This window comes from Anas acuta, chromosome 11 (assembly GCF_963932015.1).
Source record: "Anas acuta chromosome 11, bAnaAcu1.1, whole genome shotgun sequence".
Lineage (NCBI taxonomy): Eukaryota > Metazoa > Chordata > Aves > Anseriformes > Anatidae > Anas > Anas acuta.
The window spans coordinates 15,749,090-15,763,685 of NC_088989.1; the positions used below are offsets into that span (position 1 = coordinate 15,749,090).

Consider the following 14,596-nt stretch of genomic DNA (forward strand, 5'->3'; position numbering starts at 1 on the left):
CCTAGAAAGCACGAGGGGATCGTTTAGGGCTGCTCTTTTTGTCTGTATAGCAGGGGGAGCTCTCTGTGTCATGCCCTGCCCCTCGCCGAGCTCTGAATTCTTTTTCCAGCCCATTTCAGTAGCTGCTGTGGCTGCTCCTAGTGCTGGTGGTGTTCTGTGCGACCTCCACACAACGGGACTGCAGGACTACGTGGGTCAGAGCCACGCTCTGAGGATGGGGTGGGCAGAGAGGAGCGGCTGTTTCGGCCTGGGGTGGCGAGGGGATCTGGCTGCTCCCGTTTCCATCCCCGGGGAGCAGGCTCGGATTATCCTGATGTGCTCTCAGACCATTACACAACCTGGCACCTCTTCCTCTCTTTTTTTTCCTTACCGTGCTATGTTAGTACTTCATGTGGGAACACATTAGGACATTTAATCGAGCATTTAATTGGCTTTGTAGCACTGGAGTTCTGAGTGGGCTGGGGACTGCGGAAGAGGTGCTTGGTTTTTCAGCTGTGACAGGAGCGTCCCAGACTCTCTGTGTTGGTGTCAATCCGCCTTCCAAAGCCAGCACCGCTTCTTGTTATGAACCCAGCAGCATTTTGCAGTCACATCCCGCAGTCTTAAGCGGCTGCAGCCATCCGTGGAATAAATGGATAGTGAGGAGAGGGGCTGCTGATGGTGAAATGAGCGGGGCTGGTGGGGAAGAAGCTCCTGCAGATGAAGACGGGATTACTGCTTGGGATGAGCACATGCTGGGGACTGCAGCTCAGGCTGTTCCGTCCTTCCCACATCAAAACCGGTGCTGGCAAAGCACAGGGGCACAGCAAGGCTCCTACACCCCCAGCTCTGGGGGTCGAGCTTTTGGATTAAAATGAAGAAAAAAAAAATATCAACCTTCCTGCTATGTTAAAAATCAGCATTGAAGGGACTGGGGCTGCGCCGAGAGTCTGGTTGCTTCCTCCTCCTCCTCCTCTGGCTGATGCAGGGCCAGCGGGTGCTTGCAGCAGCTGCTCTGGGGGATTTTGCCTTCCACAGAGGCATTTCCCCCAGGATTGCTCCACTCGGGCACTCTCTTGCCACGCTGTCTGCTCATACGAGGCTGCTCGAGGGCTGTTGCCCTTGCCTGTGGCCTTGTTCCCTCCCGCACTTCATCCATCCTCGCCTCCCATCGCAGGAATCGCTCTTAACGAGGAGGGAAACAAATCATAGAGGGCTAAAGGCTGCCTTGTGAATAATTTGTCAGATATATGGGTCGGGAACTGGCTGGAAGCATTTAATTAAATACCTTTTTGGTTGCCATTTGCCACGTACTTGAAAGGGAAATGGTTCGTGTTTGATTTCTGGAGGTGTGAAATCCTCATAAAAGCCGGGTGCGGGTGCTGCCTGGCAAAACCCCGAACAGTGGAAGCTGCTTGATTTTTATTCGTGCTGATTTTCTGCTCTTCCCAGAGGAAGTTCCTGGGATGGATCCTTGGGACTTGGCTCTCGGCTTGTAGAGGAGTTGGGTGCCAGCCCTTTGCTTTGCTTTGAGCCCCCCAGGCACCCCCCTGCCCCTTTACCTGCCGAAAAGCCCTCGCACGCCTGGCGTCCAGCCTCCTGGCGCTGGAGGATTTCGGCTTTTCCCTCGTGTTTGTTTTGGAGTTGTAAAGCCCGATGCTTTAATAGCCTTGTTTTGTGCGGGAGGCTGTAAGCCAGCTCCTTGTAAATAATCAGAAGTTTATGGGGGATTAGCAGGGAGGCATATTTATCAACATCAATGATTGCAATTAAAAGCTGAGGTATTAACACAGTTGCCTACGCCTGATCCTGCAGCAATTGCACTTCAACGATGATTTTTTCCTCCAATTCCTATACCCGTGAGCAGCCTGAAAGGGTTCTCGGGGTGCCCGGGGACCACACAGCAAGCAGGGTGCGTGTTGGTGCTGCTAACGCTGATGCAGACAGCCCTGGTCAGCCCCGAGCAGCTGCACCAGGAACGTGCCACGAGACGGAGCTCGCAGAGGGAGCGTGGCCGCGGGCAGAGCTGGCGTGGGCTGGAGCAGGCTTGCCTGCAGTCCTGGAAAAGATGGCCCAGGAGTGTTTATCGCTTCCTGCTGTGCGAGGAGATGCTGGCGGTGGTGCCTGGGGCAGCACCTGGTGTGGGAGCTGGGCAGCATGCAAAGCCAGCGCGGTTGCTTCCTCGTTCTGCTGCAAGCCCAGCAAAACGCAGGTGCTCGCCCTGCACGAGTGCTGAGCTGCACTGAAAATCCCGGAAATCTGATTCCCAGCCCTTGCCTGAAATTCCCAAAGAGGGAGAATGCTGCGAGCAGCCCCTCAGCTGGGTGTGGAAGTGAGGTGAGGTGGCCGGGAGCCTGGGGGGTGCACTCAGCATGGCATCGGTGCACCCGGAGCTGAGGGCAGCTGGCAAGGCTGCTCCGTGCTCCCGCTGCGAGGGGAAGGATGCCAGCAGCGCCCGTGCTCCAGAAATTTCCAGGGGAGCCTCCTGAGCAAGCAGGAGATGCAAACCTTCTTTTTAAGCCTGCCTGCTTCACGTGTGGCAGGGAGAAACTGCAGGGGGCAGAGGTGGCACCGGGCGCTCCCGTAACCGCACCACAGGAACGTTGCCGCTTCCGAAGGCGCTCCTGGTTCCAAAAAGCTCTCGAGGTGCTTCTGGCAGCAATTCACCAACGCAGCAAATATTTCCAGCTAATTAAGAACCTGTTCCCAAAGCTCCCGATAACGCTTTGCAATTCCAACAGTTTTCCAGCCTGCTCAGAACAGCTTTGGAGGAGCGGCTGCTGCCGTGTACCCGTCCGCACTGTGCGGCTGCAGGAATGATCGTGCTCTCCCCTTTCCACCTGTCCTGGTGGGGCCTGGAGCTGCAGGCTGCCTTGTCGCCAGCTCTGCACGGGCTGGGGGAGCTGAAAGCTCCAGAGCAGGGAGGATCCTTGCAGCCCTAGAGGCTGTGATGTGCAGAAGCCCCGCAGAGGGGAGCGCTCCCAGCTCCCCCCAGCCTCGCGGGCAGGAGGTGGTGGAGCCAGGGCTGCTCCTGCAGGGCCTTTGCAGGGGCTCTGCCTCCGTTTGGCACAGATTATTTCGGTTCTTCTGTTTGTGCCTTGCTGCGAGGCTGTGCTGAGCCAACGGCAGCTGTTCCTGCGAAGTGGTATTTGAAAACCAGGGCAAGCTTCTCCCACATCTTTGCTCTCCTTGCCTGGAGTTCCCACCCGAGCCCTGAGCTGCCTCAAAGCTCCTCCCAGCGAGTGCCACGAAAACGCCCCGAAAGCCTGCAGCAGAGCAGGGAGCTCGCTGCAGAAGCCTTCTCCTCTGCTTCTGCTCCTCGCCGTCATCTTCCCACTGCCATCTGCCGCGCCTGCTAAAATAAGGCAGCACGTTGGGGACGAGGTGTGCTGTGCTCGGGGAGCCCCACGTGGCCCTGCCGGGCTGCACGAGCGCCGGCTCGGCGCGCTGAGCGGGGCACGTGGGGCCCTGTGCTGGTCCCCTCGTGTGGGGGCAGCCCAGGGGCGAGGAGCTGCCACCAGGGCAGGGTTTGGCTCCTCCACCTGGGGGTGCCCGGGCAGGGGTGGCTGCGGAGGCAGCTCTCCGTGACCACAGGCACCTCCTTGGCACAGCGCTGGGCTCCCCACCCTGGCCGTGCTCTCCCCCCTGGGGCAGATGATGACGTGCTGATGTTTTTAGGCAGTTAATTAGAAATGAACTTCACCTCGAGGGACCTGAGAGAACAGCGTGGAGAACAGCCCCGGTCCTTTGTGCCTCCTTCATCCTGTGTTTCCTATTTTTCTGCTCTCTCTGGGGAGCGGGAATGGCTGCAGGGGAATGGACCCAGCAGCACCTCTTTTCCACTGTCTCCGTGGGCACGATGAAACTTCTGGAAGCCCTCCCAGGGCCGTGCCGTACCCCCGAGGTGAGCGCTGGAGGCAGGATGGTTCTCGGCTGGTGCTCGGCAGCAGGAGCAGTACGGCGGGGTGAGGAGCCGCGCTGACTCCTACGTTTCTCACGACGCAAACTCAAGCAGGAAGGCGAAGTTACACGTGGGTAGAGACATTTTTCACACGTTTTGGCCCAGAGGCCTCGTTGCCCTGAGTTGCTCGGAGCACAGCATATCAAAACGCTGGAATCGGGATTCGGTGGGGCTCTGCCCACCTCCCCGGGGTGTGTGCCAAGGAGGTGGCAGCGGTGGCTTCCCTTCGTTCCATCATCAGAGAGCTCAAATCCTCCTTTTCCTCGGAGGGGAGGACTTTAAAGTATGCTGTGTATCCCAGCTGCTTTGTTCTGTGTCTTTTGTGATGGTTTGGGTTTGGTGTGGGGTTTTTTGGTGGGATATTTTGAATTGTACATGCGGAGCACAAAGAGCACCCCGTTCCCAAGCCTGCTCAAGCAGAAGAGTACGGATTTCAGCGTGTTTTAGTTGACGCAGAGAACAAATATTCTCACCGAAGACCTAGTTTGGGAAAGAAAGAAGCAATGGGGTTGGGAACAGCCCCTGGCAGCGTGAGCATGGGACAGGGCCGGTGCCGTGGTGGTGCCTGGGGGCTTTGCGCTGCCCCCGCTTCCATCCTGCGGCGCTGGGCACAGCGCGGCTGAGCAGCACCCGCTGCTGCCTCCCAATTGCAGCGTGGGTGAGTGGGCACCAGCTCGCACGCTGCTCTGACAGGGCTCGGCGCCTGCGAGGTAACTGTGAAATTCCCATCTTTATGTAATTTCCTGACTCGCCTGCGACTGTTAAGCATGACCAAGAGTCATCTGTTTGCCGAGAGCAAATGGCGCATCGGGAAGAGGAGAGCGGAGTGGAGCTGGGCAGCAGGGTTTGTGATCAGCGAGGGCTTTTCTTCGGGCTGGCAGCTGGGGCAGCGTGCCCAGCCTTCAGAGCAGCAGCAGCAGGTTTCTGGGGTGCCCCCAAAGCCCTCCTACCGCGGGGTCTTTTGCAATGCCATGAGGTCTGTGTGGTGTGGGTCCGCCTGGGGCTGCAGGGGATGAGGCCGCACGGGCGTCTGTCTCTGCAGAGAGGGCAGCTGGAGGAGGAGAAGCCTTCATGGATGCACATCAAACCGAGCAAATAGCCCTGTTGTCAGTTAAAAAAAAAAAAAGCAACCATTTTACATGGATGTCACCATTTCATTCCAGCTTCCTGGCTTCGTTCTTGCTCCGTATTTTCATTTTATCTTGAGATTGAAGATCTCAGCCGCAGTAACAGCCCCGGCAGGCGGCTGCAGACATCGGGCTGCGCCCTCAGAGCGGCTCAGCCCCTTGGCATGCTGCTCAGGACGTCCCTGCTCCCTGTGCCTCCATGCCCCTGAGCGCTGCGTGAAGCATATCAACGCTGCTTCTGCCTGAAAAGAGGCAGCCGCTGGGGGCTGAAGGTGCCGATGCTGGGGTCGGGCCCACCGAGACAATTCGGTGGAGCTGGGACCGGAGCAGGATCGGCCCGGCTGGACCCCAGCAGGTGGGAGCTGCCCAGGCTGTGCTGCAGGGAAGGGGGTGGAAGAGGGCACGCACGGCCCCGGCACGGGAGGGTGGCGATGTGTGTAATTTGGGGGAGGAGAAGGGCTCATCCGTCTCCGCTGGAGCCATCTGCGCTCCTTTTCGCAGCCTTCCACCGTTAATGGATTATTGACCCGCCTGGAAGCGGGGAAGATCAGGGGGAGTTAATTTTTCAAACTTACCACTTGATGTATCCCATAAAGGTGGGGTTGTTTAATTAAAATGCTTCTGCTGCTGGATTCGGAGCTCGTCATCTTGAGGCTTGGAGCAGGGCCTATGGTTTGGGTTGGTTTTTTTTTGAAGGAGCAGTCGTTTAAAGGAATCAGACAGAAACCAAAGTTCCCAGTTATCTACAAATACACGGATTTCAGGGTAAAAATGCTGGCAGGGGCCAAGTGAGGATGTCAAAACAGAACATAACAGAGAGGGAAAGAAAAAAAGGCTGCAATCCCTGGGAGCTGTGGGTTATTCCCAGGATGGCTGTGAAGATGCGCGTGTGTCTGCATAGCACGGGCTGCCCCCAGCACGAAGGTGAGGCCCTTGGTGACATTTTCCACGAGCTGGGCAGCCAGAAGAGCCCAAAGGTGCCACACGCACCCCACAGGGGTGTAGGACAGCCGCCTGCTGGCTGTGGGGTGCAGGCAGTGAGTCTTGGTAGCGGCACATCCAGCCACCTCGCTGGGGAAGGGGCTCTCTGCTGGGAAAAGGCTGCCACGAGCTCCACAACTCTGGGAATGTTACATAATTCCGCAGATACCGTGGGCCATCAGCTCGTACCGATGGCTCTTCAGCGTGCTTTAAAAATGATCCATCACGGGCATGAAATAGGTTCGAACCCCATAGGGGGGAAGTGGTCGGGGTCTGCCCTCGCTGCTGCTGCTCTGCCTTGTGGGGGGACGCAGCAAATCCAGAGGGTAGCCACCGAGGATGCTGATTTTCTTCTGCTTTGCAAGCGAGCGGCTGCTGCCTGGCAGACGTGGGGCTCTCTGCAGCTCAGAAGAGAGCAATCAGACAGCTTGAATCTGCTTTTATCAGAGGCAGAAAATTGCTCGTTGGATGGCTGGGTATTTTAGTCAACACTGGTGCCTATGAAAAAGCAAGGTTTTGATTAAATAAGATTTTTCAGATAAATTTAGCTTATCATGGGCTTTTTTTTCCCCCTTTCTAGCGGAGAAATGATCAGAATACTATAGTACTTCTCTGCAGTTTTGCTGGGTTTCTCTTTGCAAGCCTTATTTTGCTGCAGACTTGAAATCTTCCACGGAGAGCTTCCAGAGAGGAGCAGTTCCCCCGTCACTGCAGGCAGGGGGACAGAGGCACGAGGTAACAGCACCGAGCACCTTGCTCCACGCTGTGCCCGTGCACCGAGAGGAGCTAAGGGACAGCGATCGGGGCGGGGGCTCCGGGGGGCCCGGTGGACGTGCCCTGGGCGTTTTCACTGAATTGTTGGTATGCAGACAGCGTTCGGAGAGCCTCCCGCTGCTGTTAACCCTGGCTGAGAGCTACATCCTGGTAATGCGGGCTGCGAGAGATAAGGCTGCCTGGCAGGCTGATAAATCTGCTGAAGGAGGGCTGCTTCCCCGAGTAAAGCACCGTGCGCACGGATCGATCGGAACAGAAACGAACGACGTGTTGCTGTATGATGGGGGGATAAGGTCCCCCCGCGGGGCTCACTGCAGGACAGGACCACGTCCTGGCTTCTGTGCAGCTCCCTGATGGTCCTCGCAGGCTGGTTCGTGCCGGGAGAGGCTCGGAGAGGCTCTCAGGAAGGATTTCTTCACGCAGAGGGCGGCCAGGCACTGGCAGGGGCTGCCCAGGGCAGCGGGGAGACCCCAGCCCTGGAGATATTTCGGAGGTGGGGAAGTGGCAACTGAGGAACGTGGTTCATGAGGGGGCTCGGTTGGCCAGGCTGCTGGTGGGCTTGGTGATCCTGAAGGGCTTCTTGGGTATTTCCTACTGGCATAGCAGGGATTGTATTTTGTCATTTCGTGTCTCTTCAGCTTGTTCCTTTTGCAGCCAGTGGTTGCCACTTCTCATCCTCCAGCACTGCCGGGAGCTCCCTTGCTCCTACTGGGTGCCTTCAGCTCCACGTCCCCCTTCCCCATGTTCCTGCGGTCCTCACCGAGTCCATCAGTGGCCTGTAAATGACTCAGAGAGTTTTATAAATGTCACGTTACAGGAAAATAGGGAAATATGGACCTTCCTCGGGACAGCCGTAGCTAATCTTTGAAAAACAGACCCATCCCTCTTCTGGTTTAATACTGCTGGCTGTATTTTACTGCGAATAGAAAATCTTCTTAATTCTTCATCCATTTGGATTCAGTCTCTTGGAACTGAGCTGGTAGTTAATTTAGCTCTTTCTCCAAGATAAAAAGGAAAAAAAAAAAAGGAGGAAGAAATAGGGCTCGGTGAAAAGAGAAAAAAGCACTTGCAGCCACTGGGACTCCCTCTCTGGTTCCTCCTATTCTTCTTACTCTTTTCTGGCTTTTTTTTTTTTCCTTTTCTTAAACACGCAGAGCTGCACTCGCACTGTTTGTCCCTCAGTATCACGCCCAGGTGCCCAGCCTGGCAGGTTTGTTTCTCCCTATCCTTAAAGATGCTCAAGAGGCTGAGTCTGGCCGGGCAGCCCCATCCACGCCTGCTGGCTGCAGCCGGGGAGCTCGGGGAGCTGCTGGGGCACTGGCGGAGCACAAAACGCACGGCAGCAGCCACAGGGAAAAAAAGGAGCACACCCAGCGTGGAAACACCTGGGAATCTGTCCCGGGGCTTTTAGACAAGCCAAGAGCATCAAAATGATCTCTTCTATATCCTACTCTCTTTTTTTTTTTTATCTAATGAACTGGAAGGAAATATGTTGAGTGGGGAGGGCTGGCTATATATATTCTCCAAAAGGACCGGTTTCAAAATTTTGGACAGCTGTGTACCCTTTTTTAGCAGCCCCTTCACACAGCCCACACAGCACCCAGCACTTGGAATTGGGCTCGTTTGGAAATATGCTTCCTTGATTGCAAAATAGTTTAAATCCTTTAACTTAGAAACATTCTTGCGACTGGGGAAGATTTTTAGCTCGGTAAATACAGAAGGTGCTTCCTGCCGCATGCGGCTCTGCTAATTTTGGAAGTGGGTGGAAAATGACTAGGGGGCAGAGAATAGAGGCACATTTGGGGGATTTGGGGTCATCGCAGCTCTAAGCACGGGCTGCGGGTGCACAAGGATGCTGCTCAGAAGAAAGCATCCCCGCCTTGTGCCACCCCGTCCAGGTGGCACTTGGTGCTGGACCCCTGCCCAGCCCTGGTTGCACAAGCGTTCAGCCCAAGCCCGTGTGTTTCTGGGAGGAGAAAACTGCCTCCGACAGTCTGCGTTTCAGAGGTGAACTCTAAAAACCAAGCGATTCAAGAGCCCCCATAAAGCATCCCAGAAGGACTCGTTGGAAATCCCCGGGGTCCTGTGGGTGCCCTGCGCGGCACCACGGCACGGAGGAGCCACCGGCGGCCCCACGAGCCACGGGCCTGCAAGTTCTTCGTGGTGCAGAGCAGCTCCCCGTGCTGGCAGGAGCATTTTGGGGTCTGAATTGCTGAGTCAGGAGCCCCTTCCCTTTCCTCCCAGAGAAACCTCCGTGGTTTCTCTCGCGCTGCTTTCTCCCCATCGCACCCGCATTTACTGGGCTGTCCCACCGGCGCTGTCACGCAGTAAGCCGGACTTGGCAAGTGCACGCTCGTTCCTCGAAGGAAAACGAACAGGAGCCGTGCTATTACTCATCAGTCAAAGACTTTCAGCTGGATTAATCCCTCTCTGGCTGATGTGGTGGTGGTGACCGTGGTGGATGCTGCCTGGCTGCAGGCCAGCGCCGCTGCCCGTGGCCAGCACCGGGTCCTGTCTGTATGCCCAAGTGAGCAGCTTGGCGGGGTGTAGGGGCAGAAATCGGGAGGAAAAGTTCCCGTGTGGGGGTTTTCCCATGCAGGGGTGTCTGCAAAGGGGAGGAGAAGCTATGGCAGGGCTCATTCTGGCGACGTGTGACTGCAGCGAGCTCACCCTGCCCTGCTTTGAGTCACGGTACTGCGGTGTGACAGCCACAGTAGGGCCGGGCAGGCACTGCCAGCCCCATCTGCCCGGGCAGATGAATAAACTCTGCTGAGGGATGAGGTCCTGGCGCTGCCTTGCCCTGTAGAGGAAGGTGCCCGCAGCTTCGTGCTGCTGTGTTTGCAAGCTCACCATTCGTGGGGACACAAATCCTGCCTCCCCTCTCACACAGCGTCCTGCAAAAAGCAGCGTCTGGGCTGCAAGTCGCCTTGCAGGGCTGCTGGTCAGGAAAGGATTAAGAAATTCTCAAGGGGTTGATACCAGAGACCGCAAAGCCTTCTGCTCACCACCACTCCTTGGGCCCCTTCTCTCCGGGACGGGGCTCGGCGGGCTGGGTTTGGCAGCCTGGTGCCTGCAGCCCGCAGAGGATTTGCTCTGAATGGCCCCGAGGAATTCAGCTGCGCTCATGGGCCAAAGCCGAGGGAGGGAAGCGTTGTGCGGCCCTCGGGTGGCAGCATCCTGGGAGATAAATGAATTAGCACCGGTGTTCATCCGAGAGGAGCGGGGCCAGGCAGAGATAACATCTTTCATTAGATCGGTGGATAAGGGCTGGAAGAGAAGCAGCCAAGCGCCTGGGTGCAACGCCGTGGGATTAGGATGGGTGGCAGGGGGGATTCGGGGGGGTCTGAAACAGCTCTGGCGTTGAATGGCGAAGCATGAGTCAGCCCCGCTCCTTTAAACCTGCTGAAAGCGTTGACGTTGCAGACAGATCTCTGGGTTTCCTCAGCACAGGGATGCTGAGCCTTGGGAGCTGGGGTCCTGCCGGGCGATGTCCCCGTCCCCGCTGCAGGAGGGTGCGTGGAGGGGGCGCGGGTGCCAGCGGACCTCCTAAACGGGGAGGCTGGAGGGATGCTTGCTGTTAATTTGGATCTTGCTTCAGAGAGCAGAAGTGTTTTCCATATTTCCCAGGCTCCCATCTGTCACGGCGATGAGCCCTGCACAGTGCTTGTCAGCAAATAAATGAAATATTCTTGGGAGAGTCGCTGCGTTTGATGCTGGGAGATGAGACCCAGCTTGGAGGATACTCACACCTCGCGCTGCTTATCTGATTTGGTACGGGCCTCGAGCCGGTATTTTAATATCCATGGCTTCGGCTGCGTAAAATAACACCGGGGAGCACAAATAACAGGGCAGAGCCCTGGAGCTGAGGAGGCAGGAGGGGTCTGCGTGGGGCTGAATCTGCTGGCGTGGCGGGGCTGCAGCTCGGCGGCTCCATCATTACAACAAACCCCGCCGGCGCCGGGGGATTCAGCATTTAATTAACTTGCCAGGCGGTGATGTTGACCAAAATGCTGCAGGAAGGCTTCTATTGCCGTTAATTACAGTTTTGTCATTGCCCATTAGTGGATTACAACAATCGCTGGGTGCCAGCCCGTTTAGGGCTTGGCGAACACGGCTTTGGCCACCTGCCAGCGGGTGCCAGCCCGGGGAGGGGACCTCACACACGTCCCCTGGGGGGGGGCCTCGGGCACCGCAGCGCCCTGCTGCTGGCCCCGCGCCCTCCGAGGCGATTCTGAGCGCTGAGAAAATCATCCCCTGGGGCCCAGCCTCACAGCGAACGAAGGCTGAGGTCCGGCGTGCGACCTGCCCTGGTCCTGTCCCGGTTTCAAAGCCACAATCTTTTTGGCAGGGCTATTTTTAACAGAGATCCTTCCCTTCTCCGGTTCCCGCTGCAGCCCCACGGAGCCCCGTCACGTCTTTGGAGCGGGACGGCGAGGGGCGAGCTGCCCTGGCCGGGACGGCTGCTGGAGGGAGCGCGCTCCCAGGGTCACCCCGCGCCCGCCTGGTCCTCCAGATCACCCCAAAAGGGCTGGAGCGGCCGTGCCCAGCCCCTCACGGGCTGTGCAGGATGGGCAGGTGGGCTGATCACCTCCAGCATCCTCAGGAGCCAGCTGGCAGCGGGCACGGCACCGCGGGCAGGAGCTGGGCACGGCTCTCCCCGGCACGGCCACGTCACCCCCTCTGCGCCTCCCCTCGTGGGGAGCTCCGGCAGGGAAAAACGGTGTTCCTGAAAGACAAAAGGAAGGCCGGGCATTTCCGTGAGGAGGGGGCACACAATTACATTTTCTTCCACCGCCTGAAATAATTACACGGCGGAGTGCGGCAAGGAGATGTGATTCGGAGGCAAAGTGACGAGAGCCGGTTCTGAAACAAAAGGAGACAAATGCAATCAGCAAGATACAATAGGCTGCACTTGCCCCTTAATTACACTTTCTCTTTGATTAAGCAGTAATTAAATATTACCGTGCTGTAAGCTTCTTTTTTTTTTTAAGGCCCTCCTTTTTATCTAAGGCCCTCCACAGCCCCAGGGTATCTTGAAGATGCTCCTATGAAGAGCGGGCGGCAGAGCAGGGGCTGCTGCGGGGTCGGGAGGGGTGGCAGGACTCAGCCCACCTCTCCGGCAGCCTGGGGGCTCCTCTCCAGCCGCTCCTCCTGCAGCTCGGCCACCGTGAAGCAGCGGCTCGACCCAAAAGGCAGGGTGGGAAGGAATGACACTGAGCACTGCGCTGTTCACAGAAAGGAAAAAAGAGGAAAAAAAAAAAGAGAGAAAGAAAAGATTTTAAATGATGAAACATCAGAAGTAAAGCAAATGTCAGGGCCCTATTCCTGGACATTCCTGTGCGGGTAAAAATAGTCCTTTCACGACTCAGAGGGGGAGAGTGCTTCTGATCTATTAGTGCAGGGCTCCTGCCTCCTCCCTGCAGGCTTTCTGCCACTTACAGCCCCAGCTGCAAGCTGCTTTTTCCAGGTCATAAAATGACGGCTCTTGCTGAGAGCTGCACTAGGCGAGATTGTCTTGTTCTTTTCCGCACAGCGTGTACTTTGGGTAATATCTTTGGGAAGTTTTTTATGTGCTCATGTACCCAGGATTTTCTGATAACCTAGAAAAACGATCCTCAAGCATTCTGATGATGCTATTAAACCTCTGTTCCTCTACAAGGGAAACAAATCAGAGCAGGAGGAGAGCTGCACGGGCCCCACCAGCGGCGCGGTCACTCGGGTGGTGGCAGCGTCAGCCGGGATGTTGGCCACCACGACGCCGCGGTGACGGGCACGGGGACGGGGACAGGGGCTGCAGGAGCCAGCAGCACGACGCACCCCTGTCCTGGAGGACATCAGGGAGCAGAGGGAGCCTGGGCACAGCCCCGCAGCAGGAGGGAGCAGTGCCGGCGGTGAGGCAGGGTGAAGCCACCAGCACTGGCACCGCTGGAGGTGAAGCAGAGAGCTGCAGAGAAAAATGGGGCAGCAGCAGCTGCTCCTCCAGGCTCGTCCCCAGCAGGCTGTGGCAGTGAGGGTGTGCCTGGCTGGGGGACCCAGACTTTTTCTCCTAAATTGTCCCGGGTGGTCCTTCCCCACGCTGAGTGCGCTGCTTTGGATGCGCGATGCATTCCTCCGTGTGCTCGGTCACTTAGCAGCCCAGGGAGCAGCGGTCTGCTCGTTTCCACCCAACTTTTCAGCTGCTTTTACATGAGGAGCCGGCAGGGCTGAGCATCCCCAGCCTGTGGGCAGCAAACCCGGAGCCAAAGGCAGGGTCAGGCTGGGTTTGCTCCCCCTTGGAGAGGTGCAGAAGGTGCTGTGGTGTGGGCAGTGCGAAATCTAGTGATGAACACCAGGGACAATAAAGAGATGGCAAGTAAAGGGAGGATGGTTTTCACGTTGCCAAGAAGTGCAGTAAAAACTTTTCACTCCCAGTCTAGAGGGGACAAAGCACTGGTCTCCAGTGCTCAGCAAGGCTCACCCCATGGCGTGCTGACTCTGCTGGAAGTCCTTGGTCTTGCTGGCATCCAGCAGGTCCATCTCTGCTGAGCCCTGCAGAACGGGACACCGTCGGCGCGGGGCTCCCCGGTGGCTAACGGAGCTCTTCCTTTCCGTGCCTTGCAGAAAAACGAATGGCTGTGTCTGAACTGCCAAACGCAGCGGCTGCTGGAAGGGAGCCTGGCGGACCCTGCCCCCGTGCCGATGCCCGCCCCGAAGCAACCTGCCAGCGGCTCTCCCCGCCACCAGCCACCGGCAGCCGTCCCGCGGGCACCCGCGCCCCCCGAGCCGGCAGCGCCCCCCGACCGCCAGCCCTCGCCCGCCAGGAGCCTGCGGGCACCCGAGCAGAGCCCGGCCCCCAGCCCTGCCCCGGAGAAGAAGCCCCCGGCGCCAGCAGAGGAGAAGCCGCTGCCCAAAGCCGCCCCGGAGCCTTCCCCAGCACCCAAAGGGAAGAGCATCAGCGCAAAACCAGAGGGGGAGAGCAAGGTGGGACGGGTGCTTCCCGAGGCACAGAGGACGAAGGAGCAGGAGGTGAGCGCCCTGCCCTGCCCCTGTGCCGTGTCCTCCCCGCGGTCACTTTGTGCCAGGGCAGGGCAGAGCCCGTTGTCAACCCCTCTTGTCCCCACTCAGGTGCTTTAGGAAAACGGTGAGGCCAAAACAAAACGGTCTCCACATTTCCAAGCTGCTGGGCAATTTGACACGCTGTACAGCAGTGTGCGATAGGTGCCTGCGTTTTAGGATGATCACGTTAATTGGGGCGAGGTGCCTGCGTTTTAGGATGATTGCATTAATTGGTGCGTAACGCGACAATTCAGGTACTCCTCAGCCCATTGATTTTGAAGGGCAGTTGAATGTGCCGTTAAATGAAAAGCTCCTTTCAAAACATTTCCAGCTTGTGCTGCAGAAACACTTTTTCAAGCTCCTCAATCCTTTTTTTATTTTTTTTCCTCTTTAATTGAATACTCTTTGGGGAAAAGCTTGGCTGCACTGGGATGCTTTTCCCTAAGGAGCCATCACTGAAGCTGCCTTCACAACGTCCCCCACGGGCCGGGGGCTGGCTGCCCCCTGCCAACACAGCCCCTGGGGAAGAGGCTCCTCGCCCCACTGATGCTTCCTAAATCCCCCAGGATCCGTGGGGCCTCCTGCTCGTGGGGTCTCGGGTGCTTTCCCCGCTCCCTGGCACAGTGCTGAGTCTCTCCCCAGCGCTGCTTAACAGTGCCGTCAATTAAAACGTCACATTTGTTTCTGCTGGCATCTAACGAGGATCCCGGGGACTGCCTTGTTTCTCTAGGCTGCTTTG

General features: G+C 57.4%; 1 protein-coding gene across 1 annotated transcript in view; it reads left to right on the forward strand.

The window, feature by feature from the left end:
• Nucleotides 1-14,596, forward strand: part of BSN (bassoon presynaptic cytomatrix protein) — a 65,677-nt gene that overhangs the window by 38,110 nt on the left and 12,971 nt on the right. Inside the window, 1 exon segment of the mRNA XM_068694194.1 lies at nt 13,423-13,827. Within this exon segment, the coding sequence (XP_068550295.1) occupies nt 13,423-13,827 (405 nt within the window).